Raw genomic sequence first — 24,417 nt, 5'->3', positions numbered from 1 at the left:
ACAGTTTCAGCTGCTTGGGAGGCTGAGGCAGGAGGATCACTTGAACCCAAGAATTTGAGGTTGCTGTGAGCTAGGCTGACACCATAGCACTCTAGTGTGGACCATGCAGTGAGACTGTCTTAGAAACAAAACCCAAACAAACAAAAACCCCAAACTCACTCTGGTAAATAAAAACAATTTTTAAAAATTATGCTAAAGCCATGCTACATACTTTACTTTCCTGAAGAAAAGGTGTGCCTTTTAGGTTTGGATACACGGTAACAAGTGGTCACTGAGCATGGTGTTTTCCCTTTATGGAAACTTACTTTCATGAAGACTGGCTATCATGGCTTCTTAAAAAATTACTTTTAGCTACCAAACTACCTGTTTGGCTTCCAGACTAGTGCAGGAAAACTTTAACCCCAAGTATTCCCACATATTATTGGTATTAATTATGTCACTTATGAAATGAGAAGTGAGTTCCAAGGATTTTAGTGCTGAATCCTCAACTAAAACTTTATTTCCTTGTGCTGAATAGAACATGTAAACATCCATATTAAAAACAGTCATCATATTAGGCAAATTCGTATCTGTCGATCTAGTTTTTTGTCCAGAACCAAGCCAGTTAGAGTTAGTCAGGAGCTACATAGTTATCAAGTGAACTGATTTCTTTTCTTGGTAATTCTTTGTGGAACAGATGAGAAATAAGGTGGCAAAGTACCAGTGAACATTTAGAGAAAATACCTAATTTTCTTCCTAACCCAAGTTAGTCACTGAATAGTAGTCATCTCACTTCAACTGGCCAATCAGATTCCTGTGTACTTCATCTTCTGTGAGAAAAACCTTACATCATTCCTTATAAGCTCATCAAAGTTTCCCCCAAAACTTTTAGCAATGAATGAGTACACAAACAGCATTTGGACATTAATTTCATGATGCAAGGATTTCCTGCCAAGTACCTTTAACGTGTTTGCATCAGCAGAAGCATGAGGATGTGCTGATTTTGGCACCGTGAGTTAGGTGTGTAACACTACACCTCAGACACCAAGTCATTCCCACCAGTATTTATCTATATGAATAGAAAAGCTGAACAAAAATATAATTCTGATAAAGGCTGCATTCTCAAATCCTGTATTTTTTCTTCACAATTGAGGATTGCCATTTAAGGATTGTTTTGTTAATGATAAATAAAAATAAGAATTATTTAGCAGATAAAGTACTTTACTGTTCTATACTACTATACATTAAATGTCTTGCTATATGAAATGTACCTTCAACAAGTCAAAATATTTAAACCAGTGTTTCAAATACTAAAAATCACAGCAATTTTACTTTCAGCAACCCATTCAAATGTAATGCATTCTCAAAAAAAAAAAAAATAGTTGCGGCAAAAATGTAAAGTTTATATTCTGGGCATTTAAAGTAAACACGCTACCTTGTATACTTTAAGGTTGCCACTGTACTTCAGTCTGCCACATTTCACTTAATAGGTAAAGCACTTTGCTGAGAATATAAAAAGTTATAAAAAGGCAATCATAAAAGATTAAATATTGGTAGGCAAGTTGGCTCTCTTAATAAAAACAAAAATAGTCATTGTCCTCTATTTAAATAAGTATCCTTTGTTATACAGTGTTCCAGTTACTGAAAAAGGGCCCTTAAAAAAACCCAACCGCCTACATGTTTAAACCCTACCCCTCTTTCTCCTTAATACATATTTGAGGGAAAAGTGCAAATTGGCAAAACAATTGTGGAGAGGGGACTTCTTGAAATGATGTGCTAAATCAATTCTTGGTTTATTCTTTTATAATACCAACTTCCAGACAGTAAAATAACCAAAGAAGTCTTAAAAATACACAAACAGACCTTCATCTTTGCATTCCTTTCCAAATAAACACAAGAAGTATATACAGCATGTTTAATAATATGCAATATGCAAAAGCTTTGTGTTGCTGTTAGCAACATCTATACCCACCCACCCTCCTTATTCACAAATGTACCTCTACTAAACACAATTACATCACTAAGCCTGTTAGTTTGAGAGGGTCTTAAATTTGTTAAAACTGGAAAATCTTTGTATAGGGGCTCCACTCATTTGACTCTAGGTTATAGACTTCCACCGTATTAAGAAATTCATTGCCATCAAATCCTCCCACTGCATAAATGGTATTCCCTACGGTTGTAATCCCAGCATTGCTCCTTGGTGAAGTCATATTTCCCATCATCTTCCATTCATTTCTAGTTGGATCATACATCTCCACACAACTGATAGCATGCGAACCATCAAAGCCACCACCTACAAACAGTTTTCCTAAAAGAGAAATGAGACAGAGTAAATCTAAAGAGGATAAAGTACAATAACAGAAAGAAACCCTAAATCTGTCTTTTGCTTAAAAAAAGTGGTTTTTAACAAGTGACTATTCCATCAAAAGTATTTAATGCCTACCAATGTGGCAAGTTCCCTCTAGAAGCTGTGGAAACAAAGTTGATCAAATCAATAAAAACTCCCGCATGAAACTAGGCAACTTAAAATGGGGAGAGAATGAAAGCAACACTTAAAGTACATTTCACAGATGAATAAACAAGAACAAATCAGACAACTTGCATAAAGATACAACCACTCAATGGCAAACCAAAATAGTTCTGTGCACTGGACTTTCTATGTTAGCACAGTGTACAAAACTAAGGCTCACAAAGTTACAGGAAAGCAGACTTCAGAAAACAGAAAACTGAGAGCTTTTCAACTACATAAAATGATTCTGTACAGAAATTTCTTTCAGAAACAAACATGGAAAACAGTAAATAAATTATGCGCAAATCAGAAAGTATTCTGAAATTCATTATTTTCTCACCATCACTTAACCCATTTGTGTCCATGTATCTGTAAAACACACTTGACAAGGTTCACAAAAAGCTGCCAGCTCCAGGCCATAGTAGCTACTTGCTACTATGTCTACACTTAAAACTTTTACTACTTGAGCCAAAGCCCACTAAGATTGGTTCCCAAAACAATGCTAACTTTTTAATTATAATTATATAATTAAGGTATTAAGTCAGTCAATAAAATGGATGTGAAAAGAAAGCTGTGTCTTCATAAAACAAGGCTTAGTGCTTTGGAAGGACTTGTTAAAATAGTATTACAGGTATTATTTCTAATTAGGTATGGTATACTATAGACAACTGGAAAAGACTAGGGATTTGCCCCAGTTGTCTAGTGGTCAGGGAAAAAAAAAGAAAGAAAAGGGAAAAATTTTAAAAAAGGGATTTGCATTTGCTTTGTTCTATAAATCAAATTCTTGAATTCTTGCTCTAAAGAAAGGGAAACTGGAGGCTGGGCATTGGTGGCTCATGCCTGTAATCCCAGCAAGCACTCCGGGAGACCAAGGCAGGTGGATCACTAGAGCTCACAAGTTCAAGACCAGCTTGAACAAGAGAGACCTCATCTCTAAAATATCACTGGGTGTTGTGGCGGGCGTCTATACTCCCAGCTACTTGGGAGGCTGAGACAAGAGGATCATTTGATCCCAAGAATTTGAGGCTGCTGTGAACTACGATACCATAGCACTCTACTACAAGCAAAAAAATAAGACTGTCTCTACTGCAAGCAAGAAATTGAGACTTGGGCAGCACCTGTGGCTCAAGGAGTAGGGTGCTAGCCCCATATGCCAGAGGTGGTGGGTTCAAACCTAGCCCTGGCCAAAAAAAAAAAAAAAGAAAGAGAGACTCTCATCTCAAAATAAAAAAAAGAAGAAGAAAAGGAGATATAGCAGGGTGGGCTAGGCCTCTAATCCTAGCACTCTGGGAGGCTGAGGTAGCAGGATCAGGAATTTGAGACCAGCCAGAACAAGAACAAGACCCCTTCACTACTAAAAATAGAAAAATTAGCTAGGCACCTGTAGTCCCAGCTACAAAAAAAAAGAAAAACTCAAAATCCAAGATGATGCATTATGAGTATGGTTTACGGAAGAAAATGACTTGGAACTGCACAAAGTGTTCCCATCAAGAGACTGGTGAACCAATGTATTTATATTATTTATCAATGTGATGTCATTAGATGATAGGGCAACAAAAAATGTTACGTAGCAAGTATTATGAGTCTCTGATGAGAAAAGATATTTCTAAAGCACAAACCACCAATCCCTACTGCATCAAAAGAGATGGCTGCTTCTGAATTCTTAATTGCACAACTGTACGGCTGTCACTGAAACTTTCGTAGGATTTTAGAGCAGATTCTTCACTATTGTCCTCTCTCCAAATCCTAACTCACCATCAAGAACAGCTACACCAGCTCCCCGCCTGGCCACGTTCATGGGCGCAATTAGAGTCCAGGTGTTATTTTCAGGGTTGTAACGTTCTACTGTGTTCAGACAGTTCCAAGACTCTGCACCTCCAATTATGTACAGATAACCATCAAGCTCACAGACTGCAGACTGGTGTCTACCTGTTAAAAAAAAGCAAAATCAAGTCAAACCAAGATTATCACCATATTTCCCAAAACTTTAAGTATTACAAACACTGTTGATTCACAAGTCTTTAGAAAACCCAACTTTAAGGAAAAAAAAATTAACTTACGAATGTTAAGAGGAGCACAGCTTGTCCATGACTTTGTTACAGGATCAAATACATCACAATTTTTTAGTCCTTTTTGTCCATATGGATCAGAGCCACCAACGATGTATAATTTTCCATTCAGAGCACACACTCCTGCATATAAAATTTTAAATACAGTTATATATTGATAATTTAATTATCACATTAAAATACTGGCTATGTCAGAATAAAAGTATATTACCTGCATTACAACGGTTAGTTCTCAATTCTGGAATAGGAATCCAGTCATCTATGTTTGGATCGTACATCTCTCCACAACTCAGGTCATCTGAATGTCCATTTGATCCCCCTACCACATAGAGCTGGCCCTATGCCAAAGTGAGAGATGAGCATTTCCACCATTCTGAAGTTGTGAGAAAAAAGCTAAATACAGGTTACTTCTGCAACATAATGTGCTTACCATCAGTACAGCCATTTGAAATCGGGCTCTTGGTGTTCGCATAGGAGCAATAAAGGACCAATGATCAGTATGTGGATCATAGCATTCAACTGTTCGAAGACATTCCTCTCTGTTATAGCCACCTAGTAAAAGAACCACAGATTTATGTTTAAAATATTAAAATGGAACACAAAGCACTAAAACTTTTCAAGGATCCATTAGGTGATGTTTTAACTAAGTGCTTAATAACAGCTGGAAAAATAACATTACTGGTGTGAGTACACTACTTAATCCTGGCTTGAAAATTAAGAGAAAAATGTACCCACTTTATCTTTTCTTTTTTATAAAGTGGAAGAGATGAACTTGAAGGTTAGACATATTCAGTTGTGTTATTTCCTTGTCTTCTTGGAATACCATAGAATAAAAGCACATTAAACTATCTTCCAAAGTCTGCATGTAAAACGCAGTGTAAATAAATACCCATTTACAAGTTTAGCCAACTGAATGCTTCCGATAAATCACTCATCCTTCTGTTCTTACCTGCAGCTATGAGTTTGCCATTCATTTCTGCTGTTCCCAGACCAGATCGTGCATATTGCATAGGTGACATGGGCTTTTCTACTAGGTCATCTGGTTGCATCTCAAAGCTTAAGCTCTTACTTAGTTTTGGAGTATTTGTTGGTGAGCTCTGTGGGCTATTTCGCCCATGAAGGAAAATTACACAGAATATGCCATCCAGCACAGCCAGGCACAAGTAAGTGTTATCTGTAAGCAGAAGAGTTCCATGTTTAAGATGTAATTCTCATCACTTCTGGTTGCTGACCTGGACTTCAGTCTCCAGATGCCATACTGGAACAATCTGCTATTATTTTCTAAGTTTAACTGCTTCCAAGATTTTTCCACAAATAGTGAATTTAAAAGTATTAAATTGACAACATTCTTTTCTAAAAATAGACAATATGGCTCAGTGCCCATAGCACAGTGTTACGGCGCCAGCCACATACACCAAGATTGGTGGGTTTGAACCCAGCCCAGGCCAGCTAAAACAATAGCTGTAACAAAAAACAGCCAGGCAGTGCAGCAGGCACCCATAGCCCCAGCTACTTGGGAGGCTGAGGCATGAGAATTGCTTGCTTAAGCCCAAGAGCTTGAGGTTTCTGTGAGCTGTGTGATGCCATGGCACTCTACCGAGGGGAACATAGTGAGACTCTGTCTCAAAAATATATATATAATAAATAAAAATTTTTAAAAAAATAGATATACTTACTTGAAGTCTTTTCTGAAGCAACGATTTTCCACTCATGCTTAGGACTCTGTACTGTAGCATTTGGAGAAGAGAGACATCCAGTAGAACTGCTACTTATCTGCTTATGGCCATTCTCACGTGGTGGCTTTTTCTGCAAAATCAAAAGGTAGCTACAGAAACCTAGCCAAAGACCACACCTGCTGTACCTTTTTGTTCCTGAGCTTTTCCACAGCACTAAGTATCTTTCAACACTCGGTGCAAAAACACTGAATATCCTTCATTTATTTGTGATGTTTATAGACCACCACATTTAACACAAACCAGCACTTTCCAACTGACAGAATTACTGACATAATTCCATCTCCACTTAATAATTAAACAACTACACCCGTACAGAAAGCCAGGTCAGGGCGGCCCTGTGGCTCACTGAGTAGGGCGCTGGCCCCATATACTGAGGGTAGCAGGTTCGAACCTGGCCCCGGCCAAACTGCAAGAAAAAATAGCAGGGTGTTGTGGTGGGTGCCTGTAGTCCCAGCTACTTGGGAGGCTGAGACAAGAGAATCACCTAAGCCCAGGAGTTGGAGGTTGCTGTGAGCTGTGATGCCACAGCCCTCTACGGAGGGCGACAAACTGAAAGTCTGTCTCTTTAAAAAAAAAAAAAAGTAAGAAAGAAAGCCAGGTCAGAGAGAAAGCTCAATTTAAATAATTCAAAACTCATGGTGCAAATCAAGTATCTCAATAGACAAATGAAAAAGAAAAACCCTATAATCCACATAAGCTCACAAATTCTTACATTAAGTATAGAATCTTCCAAAAGATGTTAAAATTTTAAAATGGCATGAATTAACAGAGAATACATTTTAAACCCACTGTCAACACGAAAGTGTCAAACGTAACTAAATCACTGAACAGTCATCGAGTCACTCTCAAAGTACTTTACAGGAAAAAGTAGTGATTAAAGAAACATTTAAAAGGTAATACTCTAGGGCTACCTTATAAGTATTTCCAGACAAAACTACATCAAATCACAAAAATAACAACAATCAGAAATGGGCCATTACTAAAAGAACCAAATATTTCCAAAAGTGGAATATATAGAACGCTAAGAGAGAAACGAACAAAGCTGTCCATTTTCAAACACATACATGAGAGAATCACATACATGCGTTCTTTTGTGTATGTTTTCTTTGATAGCCTTCTTCCAATAACTTTAGCCTTAAGCTAAAGGGCTATATATCCCAAGGACATATAGAACCAGGAAGTCAAGACTACTTTGAGAACTGCCAAATGAACAGATACCACCTTTAGTACCTGGCCTAGTACACTCATCCACTTACTCTGTTCTACAGGGCCAGACCACATGGATAGGTAAGATTTCTACTACTGGAAATTTCTGTTGCTAATGGAAGCAAAAAGCCATATAAGTAACAGAGGAAAAAAAAGATTATGGTAGTTACTTGAAGCTATTAAAAAAAAATACCAAAGGTTAGGTAGGTCTTTAGCCTTTTGAACCCAAATTTTACAGAACAAATCCTTTTAATAAAGGGACTTGTTCTTTATTGTTCTAGATTCAGTTGAGGGACTGTACTTAGGGATCTCGGTGGAGGCCACAGGTTCCCTACGCCGGGCTGGGCCATTCAGCCAGTGTGGTCATAGGATATATGTGTACAGGCAGGCTATTTTGAGAAAAAGCAGGGAATGTATTATGTCAATGATGATCATTAAATTCTATTTAGGTATTTATTATGTACTTAAGTATATTAGGTACTTTATTCACATCATCTCTTTTAATCCAGTGGTGTTATTATCTACCTATTTTATAGATAAAAATATTAAAACTCAGAAGATATGCACTGCCTGGGGCAATACAGCTAAAATATTCTTTTAAAAGACAAAACAAAAAACAAGATACTGGCAAGGATGCAGAGAACAGGAAATGTTTATATTCTGTTAGTAGAAATGTAAATTAGTGCAACCTCTATGGAAAACAGAGTTCTCAAAGAACTAAAAATAGAACTACTGTATGATCCAGCAATCCCACTAATAGGGATCTACCCCAAGAAAAAGAAGTCAGTCTATAAAAATGATGCCATTCTCAGGTTTATCACAGTATTATGCACAATATCAAAGGTGTAGAATCAGCATAAGCGTCCATCAGCAGAGGATTGGAAAAGAAAATGTGGTATATATACACAAGGGAATGCTATTCACCCACAAAAAGAATACATCGTGTCAAAAAAAAAAAAAAAAGAATACATTGTGTCTTTTGCAGCAACATGGATGGAAGTAGAGGCCAATATCTAAGTGAAATAACTCAGACACAGAAAGACAATACCACGTGTTCTTACAAGTGGTAGCTAAATAACATGTACACATGGAATCAGAGTGTGGGATGATGGACCATGGAGAGTTGGGGAGAGATGATGGGGAGCTGCTTGGGGTACGATGTGTGTTGTTACAGTGATGGATGCACTGAAGGGCCTGACTTGACCACAATGCAATATACCAATGTAGCAAAATTGTATTCCGTAAATATATACAAACAAAATATTTTCTTTAGAGATTAGGAATTCTGAATAAACTCCACTCTTTTTATACTATGATACAATTGTCACAGTGTAAAAATACTAGGAATAAAAAATAAGAGATACCTAACCTTATCTGCTACTAGGTATAACAAGGTATATGAAACCCTATCCCATTCTGTGGAACGAAGGGGTCCAAAGTATCACAAATGGACAGAGCTTACATTGAGATTGTACTACAGTAAGAAAGCTGTGGTAATACATGTACAAATTAAAATTGAGAGAAAAATGTGGAAGAGAAAGGCTCTATAACTCTGAAGGTAGCACGCCTAATAGAAGCAGTATAGAAATTATCCCTTCTCCCAGAGGATTTAAGTTTTCTTCAAACTTTCTTTTACTTCCAAAGTAGCTTTTACAACATGGTTATAGTCTACTAAAAATTTTGAAAATAAATAAATAAATCACAAATTAGTTGGGCTTCCTAATCCAGAGACTGTTGGAATTAGAACTCTAATAGTTACACTGTTTCCCAGTTTTCCACTATTACTAAAGTTGTAGAATCTATCTGTTCATATCATTCTACTTTTATCACAGTAAAAAAAAAAATTGTGTAAAGGCTTCCCACTGTCTATAGGCTAAAGTAGGAGCCTCATTCAGGTTGCATTTCCTTAATTTTCCAGTCTTATGACCTGCTTTTCCAAGAATATCATTCTTGCAGATATTCTCTGCTATCTCCCTCTTTGTACCAAACAAAGGCCTCCAAATCTTGAGACTGTTCAAAAGTTTCCTCCTCTATGAAATATTCTTGGTTTCTTTCATCTCCACTATGCCCTCCTTTTTAGGCCTTTTGTAGATAACTCTTAAAAGTCTGTATTATTTCTAAGATGCTTACAAGAAAAACTGTCTTATATAAGCTGAAACTGTCTCTCACACATTGGTGACCCCACACTGAACATTACGGACTGCAACTTAGGTACTCAACCTTTGCCCTGATAACATAACTAAATAGCCAATGACAGAGTCTACCATTTACCTTCTAATTTTTAAGGGAAAATACCCCTTAATCTGGGTTGACTCTGACTACTTTATAGCTTATATCTTACAAATATAATACTGAGTTAAAAGCCAAATACTATATGACTATTTATATAAATTTGTCAAACACAGGCAAATTTATTGACTTTGTCAGAAGGATGGAAGGTTTCTTTGGGGCTAGTGTAGGGCAGTGACTGGAAAGGGCACAAGGAAATCTACCAGGATATTAGAAATCTCTTCTTGACCTGGGTTCTATGTTCTTATGATTTATATGTAACATTCAAATGTTTCTGTATTTGTCCATAAACTAAATAAGTTTATACCTGAGATGTTTGTTCTATATAAATTGTTGGTAATGTGTCTGAATATGTATATTTACCCTACTAAAGGTAGGGGAAAAAGTTAAATTGGATTTCATAAAAGGCAAGGTAACTCAACTGGTGCAATGGAACTCATGTTTTAATTCATTTTGTTCAAGAAATATCTAGATCAGGTTCTAACATATTATCAACTACTTTAAAATTTATTACATTGTATATAGTCCATCTTAATGATACAATTTCTAATTTGAAATAAGAAAGACCAGTGATTAAAGAAATACCCAAAATTTCTTTCATAGCCACCAATAATTTAAGTTCCCTTGCCCTTAAAAAAAAAAAAAATGGGTCTATTAGTCATGCCTGTTGCAGACAACTACTATTTTCACAATCTTACTACAATAACGTCATTTCCTCATTGTTTCATCTTCCTGACATTTTTTCTTACTACTTGTAAATCCTACTTACTTAGAAAAAGAAAATCTATATAGGCTTACTAATTTGTTAATTTGTTTTCATGGGGAAAAATACTAGTAACTCTAACGTAAGCTTGCTTTCTCCCAAAAATGTGTTGAAATTGGTTTACTTTCCTTTATTAAAGGAAAATTTAAGTATGCTGTAAAATTCTCTAGTCAAATTTTAACCTGAGGTTACCTCAGACTGTGCAATGTGTACCTGCACAAACTGAATGTGGTCATCATCACTGCCAAACACCTCAGCCTGTCCATCTAGTAGGTTCCCATCAAGCAGCTTGTGATCAGCTGAGTAGTACAAGGTTTGAACCTGCAAAACAGCAACAGAACACCCATGTGGCTACGGTCACCATGGCTACTCCACTAGTAAGCAGATCACACAAACGCCTCAAGGTAACCTCCAGTGTGCTTCTTGAGCTTCTTTACATGTTACTCTGGCAGGATCCCGAAGTAAAGAAAAACACGTCATGGTGGTAAAAATTTAAAAACCAAAAACCAAATCAAATGCAAAATCTTCCACTACTGGCCGAAGAGTCCGTGGCTTGATTGGCTTGAAAGAAATCTTCACTTTTTTCACAGCTTCTATTATATAGCACTGAGAAAAGGGCACTAGTACAATATATAGACTCTTAAAGAATATACATATTTACAGTAGAAATTGAACATAGTTTATACCTCTGAAGATTAAGTGCTCTGATTTGCATAAATATCTCCCTCCTGTAGGCAATGTCAAGAAAAACTTAACAAGAGAACAAACGCAAAAATTCAGGTAAGCTGTAGAGATATCTCCCTTGACAGATGCAAATGCATAGCTAATGCATCTGATTTTCTTTTCTTTTTTTTTTTTTAAGATGGAGCAATCCTTTATTTTTACACACTTTAATAAAGAAGTTTTCAGTAAACAATCTGCAGCCCGCTAAGAACAGACAAGGGCACTGCATCAGGAGCCATGCCTCTCTTTGATATACAGAAAAGGCTGGGCCAACATCGCGGGTTGACAATCCAAAGTGCTGAACAACCCTACAGGAATCCTGCATCTGATTTTCAAGTAGGAAATCATATGGAATTTAGAGATCATCTGTTAGGCTTTTTAGAACATAAGGGTGACAGTGTTTTTATAGGCCTACGGGATTTGGTAAGCCTTTAGAGACTCTGAAAGGCTTAAGTGGAGTGATAAACTCAAGGTTACACTACTGCTCCACATGCATAGTTTTAATTTCCACCATTTCTCCATTGATTTTGTCTTATGTATTTTTAAAAATAGCTCAAATTCTGTGAGTGACTAAATGTACGAACAACACCATTGAAAAACACAAAGCTTTAAAGATGAGAATCCTGTAAAGGAGTAAACACCATTAAATCATCATCGTTCTCTGCCCACAGCGGATTTTTCTTAGGAGAACTGGGGCAGGACTGCTGCTTCTTTACGTGTCAATACACTTGAAGTTCTTCTTGTTTCTTCAGTCTTGGGTATCCTAGTTTTGTTAATAAACCTATGGGGAGATAAATCAATGGGGAGGAACAACCATTAGAAGCTTTTACCTACTTGTCAAATTTAAAGCAAAAACCTGTGAAGAAAAATTAAGAATCTACAGAAAATCTCAGTACCACCTCCCATTTCTACAGCAAATTACATGCTACTTTAAAGAAAGTTAACAGCACATAATAAGCAAAGAAATAAAAAAAGAAAAGCAGAAGACCAAACTGAACAGTTCATTCAGCTCACCTGGACACCCCCCCTGTTTCTCAGCTTAGGGGTACCTATAGCAAAATTTAAATTCTTTAGGGTCATGGTTATAAAATAAAAGTGAAAGGGAATCCTTCATGTTATAGCAAAATAATTTTTAAGAAATGCTGCATCCCATTTACTCTAAAACTAACCTCTTCCATCAGCTCTTCCAGACTGTCTCCGTTTTCCCAGATGCTACGCTGCACCCAGTTGATTACCTTTGTATACAGTTTGCCATTGCTGGGTAAGCAAACATTATCTTCAAGCATTACCTCCAACTGAATTGAGAAAAAAACCAATAATACACATCAGTGTTAAGCTTCTAATTCTCAGCTTAATTCTCAATTTCGCAATGAAGTTGTCAAAGATGCCAAATTGCATTCCATACATTTACTCCAATTTGTAAGGAAACCAGTAACCAAAAACCAAGAAAGTAAACAAATTGGTAGGTAGAAACCCATTATGTGCTAACAACTACCCTCTAATCTCAATGTATTATTGTTTTCATAACCATTACTGGCTTGAAACATGGACAAAGATTTAAACTAGACAGTAGAAATCTGTATGCAGATTTTACTCCTTACCTTTAGTCTTGGAAGCTTAAGAAACTCCTCCTCTTCTGAAATTTGTAATAAATGCTCCTGAATATAAGCATCAACCTTATTCAACAATCGGGAGTCTCCCATACAACTTGCAAAATTTCGGTAAGAGATGCAGCTGGTAACGTCCATTCTGGATAGTAAATAATCACCACAAACCTTGGAAAAGCAATACATGAGTGCCAGTAATTATATATATTTTATTCAAAAAATACTTAAAGTTCAACGTATAAGCACCATGGGAAGATGTGAAGATGCCTTAAAACTCATCTGTCTTAATACAACAAATTTAATAGTGGGAAAAACAAACATGTAGTTTTAAGGAGAGAAGCAACAAACTGAAATGCCATGTAATGAAAACTTCAGAAAAGTTTTCAACTAGAATAATTCAGTAAGGCTTTGTGAAAGGCAGTATCTGAACTGGGCTCTACAGGAGGGCTCATATATGCAGAGAGCACATAGAAAAGATGCTACAATTAATTTACTATGGCTGGAGAAAAATAAGACAACTAGGAAATAATTCTGGAAACAGAGCGACCGTATTAGGAAGAACCTGGAACGTTAAACTCAGGGATATGTGCTGTAAATCATCAAGGGTTTTTGAGCAGAAGAATGGCATACAGAGCCAACAAACCAAACTTTTTCTTAAAGGGCCAGATATAGTAAGTATTTTAGGCTTGTGGGATATATTGTCTATCTCAACTACTCAACTCTGTCACCATAGCTAGAAAGCAGCCAGATCATATGCAAATAAATGCACGTGGGTATGTTCCAATAAAACTTTTTACAAAAACAGCTGCTCTGTGGCCTACAATTTACTGACCCCCCTCCCCAATTTGAGGATTAAATGCCTTTTTCCCTATGAATTACCAAGTACTTCCCACTGGCATTAAATTCTAGAAGGTATACTTTGAAGAGGAACCCAGGAAATGTAAGAGACCAGAGAATTGGGGATATAAATTATGTGACTCACTCTTAATAAAAATAGATGAATCATTAAGAACTGATGAGGAAAAAAAAAAAGATGAATTAAAAAAAAAATTTTGCTTTTTTTTTTCGCTCAAACCCCTCTTCACAGAACAGATGAATATTTTAATTCATGCTATCAGAGACTGACACAGCCACTCAGCCAGAGAAGACTGTTGAAAGAGTGAGACGTTAGCTCGAATTATCTGAGTGATAGTGTCACCTTGCTACCTTACTACAGCCAAACAGTTAAAGTAACACACTTACTTCTGAGGGGAGGGAAAGGGGGCACTTTCAAGTTCTTGAGACTAACAGAATGTTTAGTGACAAATCCTGCATTCTGATCACACAAAGTTAAGTCTTCATAAATAATAGTAATTCCTTAAATATTACTTATAATTCTCTACCTGCTTCACTCGGTCCATCTTCAGCTTTTTTGCTGCAGAATAAACATCTTTTACTAATTCCTTATCAGCTTTCAACCTATTAAAAAAAATTCTTTATTATTTATGATACTAGAAGTTTAAAACAGATACTTAATTTAAATGTATTTAGAGAGATCTGGAATTTTCTGATATGGTCTACTTCTAAGTACTTACTGAGCAGTGTAGGCATAATTCAGCAAGACTTCAACAGCTTCTGGATTGAGATCATCAAATTTAACATGGGAAATTCCATGAGGATCACTATCACTATTAAATATTTCAAATAAATAGGGACTGCAGCAAGCCAACACTGCTCTGTGTGCTAACATCTCATGGCCACAGACCTGAAAGTATAAAGGATAAAAATGTACTTGTAAAATTTTAAGTGTTCTGGATTATGTACTTCTCTAGCTAATTACTACATTAGACTCTTGCATCTTATATTTCTAGGTTAAGTTTCTTTTTTTTTTAAAACAGAGCCTCAAGCTGTCCCCCTGGGTAGAGTGCCGTCACATCGCAGCTCACAGCAACCTCCAACTCCTGGGCTCAAGCGAGTCTCCTGCCTCAGCCTCCCAAGTAGCTGGGACCACAGGCACCCACCACAATGCCTGGCTATTTTTTGGTTGCAGCCGTCATTGTTGTTTGGTGGGCCCGGGCTGGATTTGAACCTGCCACCTTAGGTGTATGTGGTTGGCGTCTTAGCCACTTGAGCCACAGGCGCCGAGCCGGGTTAAGTTTCTTTTTAAAGGTCATTTCATTGACTCCTTATGAAAAAGATAATAATCTTTTAGTAACAAAAAGTAAATACTATAGATTTCCAATTAAGGTTTAAATACCTGAAGTCGAACATCACAGAACTGACCACTTTTCCTCAAGGCATTTAATTTGGCAACAGAAGACTCAATAAAATTTTCATCTTCAAACATCAAATATCCATTGGGAATCATTTTTCCTTTTAAATGTGGCTAAAAAGCAGAAAAAAAAATTACTTGCAAATGGTGGCCTTTTTAAAGAGTATTTTTATTCACACTATTTTTATTCTCAAATTCCATCCAATAAATAACAAGCAAAAATGTTATCCTTGAGGCCAGGAGTTTGAGACCAACCTGGGCAACATAGCAAGACTTTGTATGTACTTAAAAAAAAAAAAAAAAAAACTTATTTCACAAAAACTTAGCTGAAAACAACACTGGTGTTGAATGTACAATTGGTACCCCCATACTTTGATCCTAAGTCTTTTTTTTTTTTTTTTTTGGAGACACAGCCTTACTCTGTTGCTGAGTGAGTGCTGTGGCCATAACTCATAGCAACCTCAAATTCCTGGGCTCAAGGGATCCTCTTGCCTGAGCCTCCCAAGTAGTTGGGACTACAGGCATCTATCACAAAACCTGGCTAGTTTTTCTATTTTTTAGTAGAGATGGGGGTCTCATTCTTGCTCAGGCTGGTCTCGAACTTGTGAGCTCAAGCAATCCATCTGTCTCAGCCTCCCAGAGCCTTCCAGGATTCACAGGATTGAGCCACCACCCAGCCAGTCCTAAGTCTTTGTACGGATTCATACAGTAGTGGTATCTTGATAATTCTGACCAGGTTTCCATGCCTATTAGCACATTCATTCTGAAGGCAAGGAAATGAAATTCTGTCCTGTCCAAACTCATATAATGAGCAACCTAAGGATGTAAAGTAGCCATCACTTATAGGTTTCCTTGGATTGAGGCTCCTGTCATTCCTTTACTCACAAATGAGAAAAATTTATCTCAATCCTACCCTTTTTCAATTTCCTTAAAGAGTCCCTATTTGACTTTATTTTTCAAAATTATATACAATCACAATTTAGACGTAGAAAATTGCGCATCTTTTTCTTCTCTTGCCTAAAACAGAAAGATCTGATAAGTTTCCTCATTGCATCTGCCAAGTGATTTTTTAAATGTTTTAAAATATACCACATATGTATATAAGGTAAAGAAATTTAAAAAGATAAAACTTATAGTCTGTTCCCTTTGTAAGTTTCATGTATTTTAAATCACTTATAAGATTATGTAACAACTTTAAAAAATTCTGCATTTCACCATAACTACACATAATATATCATTAAAAAGCAGTAATATATTGCAGTTTAAAGTCACTGATATGTTTAAAGTCAAACTATAGAAAGGAAGATATGAAAATATTTTTCATATTCATATCAAACGATTACTGGCTTCTCTGCTTTTTTTTTTTTTTTTTTTTTTTGAGACGGAGTCTCACTACATTGTCCTTGATAGAGTGCTATGGCATCACAGCTCACCAGCAACCTCAAACTCTTGGGCTTAAGTGATTCTTTTGCTTCAGACTCCCAAGTAGCTGGGACTACAGGTTCCCTGACTTTTTAAAAATTATGAAACTGTTCATGTACTCAGCAGTCTTCTAAAAAAAAAAAAATAAGTCAATACTGGACTATGCACTGAAGATTACTTACCTATTATATTGGTGACAAATATATTTCTGAGAACTCTTAATCCAGAGACAAAGGAGTGTTAAAACGCAGCAGTTTGTCAAGGTACGAAGACAGGTGGTCAGAGTAAAAGCAGATGTGTCTTAAGCTCCAATTGTGGATTCCAAAACTATCAGGCTTGAAAATGATGTAATCAAGTCCTTAAAAGCTATAGACACAAATTTCTTCTGTGATAATGGTACATCATAATCTGTAACAATGACAAATTTAAGTTAGATTTTCAGAAACTGTTATTCAACTAGGTAGAGCAGATCAAGCAAAACAAGTCCTGATCTTTGATTTTGAGGTTAATGGCAAAAATATTTACACTACATAAAAATAAATAGAAATGCAAAGAACCTTTTAAAACTTAACTTGCAACTACCTAGGTGATAAAATGATTTTTAAAAACCTTACCCAGATATAAAAAAATATTAAAAAAAAAAAAAAGAAATCCTCAATGAATCCCCAACAATGAAAAGAAGAAACCTTACCCAGGGGGCAGGAGCTAATGACTTCCAGTTTAAGAATAAAAATTGCAGAACAAACATAAATATCCATTACCTCAATATTTGTTACTATTAAATTCTTTCTTTTTTTTTTTTTTATAGAGACAGAGTCTTACTTTACCACCCTTGGTAGAGTGCCGTGGCGTCACAGCTCACAGAAAACTACAACTCCTAGGCTTAGGTGATTCTCTTGCCTCAGCCTCCTCAGTAGCTGGGACTACAGACACTCGCCACAATGCCCAGCTATTTTTTTTTTTTTTTTTGGTTGTTGTTGTTGCAATTTGGCCTGGGCCAGGTTTGAAACCGCCAGCACCCTTGGTATACAGGGCTGAAGCCCTACCCACTGAGCCACAGGGGCTGCCCCACATATAGGTTACAAATTAGACATACTCAAAATGTGCTCTGTACTTCCCTGCCTCTGCAACTTTGTTGAAGTTGTTGCTACCTTGAATGCCCTTAACCTAACCTTTGCCAGATGAAATCTCACAACTATAAGACCTCCTGGAAATCCTCCCTTTGGAAAACAGTTTCTCCTTATCCTCCACACAGAGAATCCTCTCAGAAAGGTAGGTATGATCTTACAGCCGATCTACTCTGTTCTATGCTTCTGTGTACTTTATTACCTTCCTTGATTCAAGGCCCCATGAAGGCAAAGCCTGTCTATCTTGTTCATCTTTTGCATCCAAACTCTTCTACTCCTACCAGAACTTAGGAACTTGAACTTGAAGATGAGTAATTGGTTGAAACAAACTAAATAAACAAAAGGGAAAATAATATCTGTGCTTTGCCTGACCATTTTTCTCCTACAGAGTAAGAGCTACTAACAGAATTTCTGGTTCAAACCAAATCTCAAGGTAATCAGTATTCCTACCTATTCTTTCCCCCTCATTTTCGATGTCATCAATTACTAGCGACATATTCATATGGCACTCATTTTTTGATCACCTGAACTTCTGTTACACCACTGTTAATTCAGGAAACCAGAATTAAATAAGAAATTACTTGAAATATGTGCATTTGAAATATCTGCAAATATTATCAATTTTTCTTAAAATTACCTGGATTTGCCTCATGCATCAAGCAAACCCAAAGTTGTAAATCTAACAATTATGTCAAAGTGAATAACACTTACCACAGGCTCCAATGCAAGCCGGTTCATTCAGTTCTGATGTACCAAACCAATTGTATTAAGTTCAACATGTTGACAAAATTTGTAAGAGCTGATCTCACAGGCCTCCAACATTTAGATTTCATTTCAAGGACACCCAAGTATTCCAACTCAGCTTGAGATTGTTGCAGATGCTTACTTCCGCATTGAAACTACCAGTATATTGAACTGTAAACTGTTACATAATACTGATTTCCTCAGCTCTACATTTTTATATAGATTGGTTAACTGAGTTCTTCCTACAAACGTTCTCCTAAATACACAAAATTTTATATACATAGAGTGAACACACCATCCTTAAGAACCCAAAAAATAGCTGGGCAGGAGCCTATAATTCCAGCTACTCAGGAGGCTGAGGCAGGAGGATGGCCTGAATCCAGGCATTTGAGCCTGCAGTGAGCTATGATCAAGCCACTGCACTCCAGCCTGGGCAACAGAGCAAGACTGTCTCTTTAAAAAAAAAAAAAAAAAGAAAGAAAGAAAGAAAGAAAGAAAGAAAAGAAAAAGAATTCTTCTGTGTCCTTTGGGAGAATATACTGGAGCATTTTTGGAGCAACCTGGGATAGAATGAGTCCTAGTACATTTAGTACATCAAAGTCTTAACGAGAACCTCATCTCTTTAACATCTATCTACTGATCAGTACAACCCTACTTAATTTTAAAAACTAGCCCCAGTCCAAATGACATTATAGTTAATGTGAACTTACTTTATTCAATTACTCCCTCATATCCTGTGTTCTTCCTTCCAACCTTCCTTAAATTGTGCAGGAGTCAGGTCAACTCCTAACAACAAATCTATGTTTTTAAAAGTTCACAGTCACTTCTATAAAAGTAAGCTTGGGCAAATCAAAGAGTTTTAAAAACTACCCCTGAGGGCGGCACCTGTGGCTCAGAGGAGTAAGGCACGGCCCCATATGCCAGAGGTGGTGGGTTCAAACCCAGTCCCAGCCAAAAACTGCAAAAAAAAAAAACCCTGAAATTCTTGGAGGATCTTATATGTCTATGAAACTCAAGCACAGTAACTAGAGGAATGAAAAAAAATGGAGATAATTTTTTCTTTGAAAATTTAAACCAAAAGTCCAAATATCCCAGAGTCTCAGAAGAGTATAAAACTTTCAATTTGGTTTGGTATTTAAAATACACTTCGAATTAATCCACTTTTAAGATTAACTGGGATCAAATACAATATGCTCTGATAAAAACAATATTTCAGTTCCACTGTATGGTTAGATCAAGAAAAAGGAGATAGACAATTCATAAATGAGTAATCAAACCATTTTAATTAACGCCAATAAGTTCACAAGTTACTATACCCCAGAAAGATTAGCTTAAGTGAAATACAATTCAACTGGTCTTACCACAGTTATAAGATAGGAAGGAAAAATATGGCCTCTTGTAATTTTTCTGGCTTTCCTTAATAACAAATTAAAATGTTATTATTAAACTTTCAAAGCATCCTTACAATTTCAAAACAAATTACAAATATTTAAGCATAAAGGCGATCTTTTAAAGACAGTCAATTCCCACAGAATAGCAATTCACTCCATTTTAAAAGGAGAGATTTCACAATGCAAAATAAATCAACAGATGTTTCGGCTTCCCAATATTTCCTCTAAAAATCCCTATCACCATCCATCTATGTATATCAAAACTCACCAAACTCACTTATTTGCGCCAAGCTTTTACCTCATAGTTTTGTAATTCTTTCATTACAAAACAAACACTTGTGGCACCAAACACATGGCAGGCACAGAATGAACTGGAATGCTGATAACAATTGAGTTAATTCAATTCCCTATCCTTTAAACACTTCCCAGGCAAGCCAGGAAAACGGATAAATCAAGCAGTGAAAACACCTGAACAAAAGGGGGAAAAAAGTATGACAGCAAATTTATTCCAGAAACTACAGCTATTTCATTTCAGTAGAATTTTCGTAGATTTGCAGATGCACATGGTCAACAGTGGGAAAGGAAGAGAAACTAATTCCGAAGTTTGAACAGTGCTGAGTATGGAGAACAGATGAAGGATTTAAGGAAGGAAGGATAGGCCATTATAACAGACATGGGGGACGGGTAAGAGGAAACAGTTCAGTTAAGTAAAGATTCTGCACACTCACACTAAGGCAATGGAAGACTTAGTAGCTTGTATTATTCAAATGTGTATCTTAACTAAGGATTCCAAGAAGCGTAACACTGTCATTTTTTATTTGCTGCATTCAGACAGACAGGAAGAAAGGAAAGTTAAGAATTTGGTTTGTGATGTTCTTTCTAGTTGAGGTACCTGTTAGGCATTCAGGGTAATATGGGAAGTGTTCAGAATATTGATCTAGGTGCAGGTTTAGAATCATTCACCAAGGTGGTAACTTAAATTTATAAAATAAGCATGTATTTTTTTATAGTTCTAACAAACCCAGAAATCACTTCCTTATTCATAATACCAATGTATACTTTAGCAGAAAACATGGTAAGACCCTTAACTTTAAAAAATTCCTACTTGTAGAATTTAACTGTACGATCATACTGCTAAAAAGTCAATGAAATTTTTTGTTTATAATTTGTACAATTATTTGTACAATCAATGATTACCCTGTTTCACTAATAGGGTCTGTAATCCTATCCCTTTGGGAGGCTGAGACTGGGGGTGAGGAGGTGTCACTTGAGGTCAGTAGTTTGAGCCCAGCCTAAGCAATAGTGAGACCCTGTCTCTACAAAAAGTAAAAAGTTAGCTGGGCATGGTGGTGAGTGCTTGTAATCCCAGCTGCTCAGGAGGATGAGGCAAGAGGATCATTTGAGCCCAAGAGTTTGAGGTGCCAGATGCACACTTTAGCCCAGGCAACCTGGGCTAAAGAGACCCTGTCTCCAAAAAAAAAAAAAGTTATTTCCCTAATAGGAAGATCTTAAAATAAAAAATTTATTTGCAAAAACACATTAAATTGCATTCTGACGTATCCCTCAAGCTAGAAAAACAAAACCCCACCTTCCTAAGAAGAAAGTACCAAAAAGATACTAATTTAAAACTATGACTAAAATTTGAAATGATTTGTTATGGTAGAAAAAGTTAAAAATACATAATTATAAATTAAGACAATGACTATAGAAATCTATATTAATTAACTAAAGATTTCATCTATTATGAAAATACAGAGGAAAACCATTCCAAGTCTCTCTCTGGTTAGTGGCTCAAGTCCAGTTTACTTCGACTACTAAATGGTACTAGTCTCAGTCCAATTCTAAAGTCAGTTTATCCCATGTCCAGATATATAAACACAACTGCTCCTTTTGCATCCCGAAGGACAGAAATTTCAAGAGGATTCAGCCTAAAAATACTCATCGGTATTTGTTACTCCTAAACCAACTGCTGGTATTCAAATTATTAAAAGAAAGTATGTCTTGTTGGTAGTCAAATTTATGCTGTACTTGTGCAACTGTTAATACCAGGCTTTTTAAGAGTTCTCACGTATTACTAGACAGATCATAATACATAAGAACTCAAAGAACAGCTTGATGTTCTAACTTGCCATCCTTGACAATAGGCATTAGGAAAGCGCCCTTTAGGTCATCCGACCGCTCCTTGTTTGAAATGTCAGCTTTCTCAAACCAACAGATTTGTCTACTACGTATTGGGGGGTGGGGGGTGGGCACAGTTCTAAAGTAGTAGTTCAAGTTCTCCCCTACGTTCAACCCTAACCTGATATTGATGCCTTCCGATTATCATGACCAGAGACCCTTAGTAAAAAAGCGGGTAAGAATGAAAAAAGAGCACACCTCGCCACCTACTTCTTTAGTAAAAAAGAGTGCCCAGAAGTGACTGGCCGGTGCTGCAGCCCCAGGCCTTCCTCCTTTCGCGGCCAGGCCAGAGCCCGTTTCGAAGGCTGGGAGGCCAGGCGCCCTGCGCCCGCACACCACCGCCCGGGATTGGCCGGCCCCACAGTCATTCAGCGCCGACACGTCAGGGCAGCCGTTCCCTCCTTCTCCCGCCCCCTTCTCCCCGCGCTTGGCAAGAAAAGCGGGCAACGTGGAGCGGGGAACAAAGGACCCCGCGGCCCACGGCGATCTAGGACTCGGTACCACTCCACCGCAGGCCCAGGGCTGACTGCCCGCCTACACGCGCCGGGTCCCAGGAGCTCACACACAGGAGAAAACAGATCCCAGGCAACCCCGATGCGAGGCGTCCATCCCTAACTGCGAAAACCCAGAGTCCCGCGCCCTCCTTTTGGCGGGTCACCCCCGCCCGGTGGCGCCCCGACCCAGGCTCCCAAGGATCCCTCGAGCAAAAACCTCTTGTTCCTACCACCCTACCTCCCCCGCCCCGGTGTAGAAAAGGGACCTGAGGCTCGGCGTTCTCCCAGGCGGCCGGCACCCTCCCTCGGCCGCCGACGCAACTCGGCAACCATGGCAGCGCCTGGCACTCGGGCCCAGCGCGGCGCCACCTTCTCGTCCCAAAGAGCGACAGCGGCTCCGGGCATCCTCCCTGGAGACCGGGACGCCGCTCCGCGCCTTCCACCCTTTTCCCAACCGCCCGTGCCATCCTCTAATCTACAGTCTGTAGAATCAGCACTTATTACCTGGCTCATCCCTGAAGAGATGGAAAAATTCATCTCTAGAGCTTCGACGGGGAGCAGGAGGAAGCGGGCGGGAATCGGCCCAACCGAAAGCGCCTCGAGGCGACGGATGGGGGAAGCGATCGAGCGGGAGGACTAGCGGCCAGTCCGTGGAGGCAGCGACGAGGGCGGAGCGCCACCGAGAATTCGCGGGAACTCGCTCGCTCGCTGGCACAGCTGCGTCGCAGCAGCAGGCGGAGAAAGCGCCCCCAGCAGCTCTGAGCGACCGACCTCCACACGCGACCGGGACACACTGCCTCTGCCGCCGCCAACCGCTCGCGCCGCACCCCCTTGCACGTCACCACGTGCGCCGCCGCCGCCGCCGCCAACACCTCCCAGCCCGCTTCCGGCTCGAATTGGTCGGCAAATCACAGGCGAGCGCCAGAAAAATCCGGCTCGAGGCCCCACCCCCTCCGGTGGCCCCGCCCCCCTCCCGCCCAGCCCGTCCTCGCCGGCTGGGGTTCCATCCCGGTTCTGCTAGGTCAGCGCAAGGTGATCTGGGGGAGAGAGGCGGCGCTCCGGTGGCGCCCCTTTGGCTTATCGCGCCTTCGTGCCCTCCCTCCCGCGCCCGGTACCCTCACTTCGCTCTCTCGGACTGTCGCGGAACTGGTTCCCTCCAGCCGCCCTCACCTGTTCTGCCGTTCCCTAGAGGCACAATAGCTACAGAGATCAGACGTGGGAGATTAGATTTCTCGGCGTCAGACTTTCTTCTGGGCAACAGCCCTAGACCGGAGCTGCCCGCACTGGACCGTAGAGTCTGTATTTAGGCATGAGCCCCTACCTTTGGGGCGGTGGGTGGGGAATAGCGGTGTGCTTGGAGGAAAAGTGGAGATGGTGAGGAAGAAGAGAGGCACTCAAAGGGATTAAAAAACTACCCCCTCCTTTGGCCTGGTTTGGGTAAGAGGATTCAGTAATTTGGGGGAAAAACAACTGGAGAAGTCGGAGAAGGCATAATACTATCAGCGTTGCCATAAAAACCGATTCTACTTTTCATGCCCTGGGTTTCTATGTTGTCTGCCTGCAGCTCTTCCTCTCAGAGACACCGAGTCTGTTCTTTACCGGTCTTGCCCTCTTTCGGAGAAAAAAACAAAATAGCCTTGAGAATTGGTAGTCCCTATCCTAACCTCCTGGGGCCTTTTAGACCAGGTGCCAAACCTAATTACACACCCCCACCACGTTGTCCCCCAGGAAACAAATCTGTTAACATAATTTAAGCTGGGATCTGGCAGCAACTTGATGTGACTCTGAAGGGCACTGGGAATATTTCCTTGATTGAAGGTGAAGGGATTTAGTGGGGTAAAATTATAGCCAAATTAGAGTTTGGCAGAGGCGTCCAGGTTAACGTTCTGTTAGCTTATCCTGATTTGTAAAGGGCACTTAAGCGTTCTA

At 38.7% G+C, this 24,417-nt stretch overlaps 1 protein-coding gene across 2 annotated transcripts; it reads right to left on the bottom strand.

The window, feature by feature from the left end:
* Window positions 1-468: 468 nt before the first annotated feature.
* On the bottom strand, window positions 469-23,385 carry IVNS1ABP (influenza virus NS1A binding protein). 2 transcript variants are annotated; one of them, XM_003785623.3, is made up of 15 exons: window positions 22,993-23,385; window positions 16,737-16,962; window positions 15,118-15,246; window positions 14,456-14,625; window positions 14,264-14,339; window positions 12,876-13,049; window positions 12,444-12,569; window positions 10,765-10,872; window positions 6,234-6,363; window positions 5,507-5,731; window positions 4,988-5,109; window positions 4,769-4,895; window positions 4,549-4,680; window positions 4,244-4,417; window positions 469-2,287 (listed from the first exon to the last, which is right to left on the bottom strand). In XM_003785623.3, the coding sequence occupies exons 3-15, from the start codon at window positions 15,226-15,228 to the stop codon at window positions 2,034-2,036; spliced, it is 1,929 nt and encodes a 642-aa protein (XP_003785671.1). In that variant the 5' UTR covers window positions 15,229-15,246; window positions 16,737-16,962; window positions 22,993-23,385; the 3' UTR covers window positions 469-2,033. The 2 variants fall into 2 exon arrangements, with proteins under 2 accessions (XP_003785671.1, XP_023366596.1); XM_023510828.1 differs by having other exon boundaries at window positions 4,769-4,889.
* Window positions 23,386-24,417: the final 1,032 nt, after the last annotated feature.

The sequence above is a fragment of the Otolemur garnettii genome, unplaced genomic scaffold (assembly GCF_000181295.1).
Source record: "Otolemur garnettii isolate 467f Iridium unplaced genomic scaffold, OtoGar3 scaffold00016, whole genome shotgun sequence".
Lineage (NCBI taxonomy): Eukaryota > Metazoa > Chordata > Mammalia > Primates > Galagidae > Otolemur > Otolemur garnettii.
The sequence above is the reverse complement of the archived record's forward strand: the minus strand, read 5'-3'. Positions and strand labels throughout refer to the sequence as shown.

Excerpts from the sequence above, each read along its gene's own strand:
- IVNS1ABP (XM_003785623.3), bottom strand. The coding sequence starts at position 15,228 with ATGATTCCCAATGGATATTTGATGTTTGAAGATGAAAATTTTATTGAG. Across the intron at positions 5,732-6,233 it reads TGCTTCAGAAAAGACTTCAA|ATAACACTTACTTGTGCCTG; the intron begins GTAAGTATATCT and ends TTCTGCTTACAG. Across the intron at positions 4,418-4,548 it reads CTGTGCTCCTCTTAACATTC|GTAGACACCAGTCTGCAGTC; the intron begins GTAAGTTAATTT and ends TTTTTTTAACAG.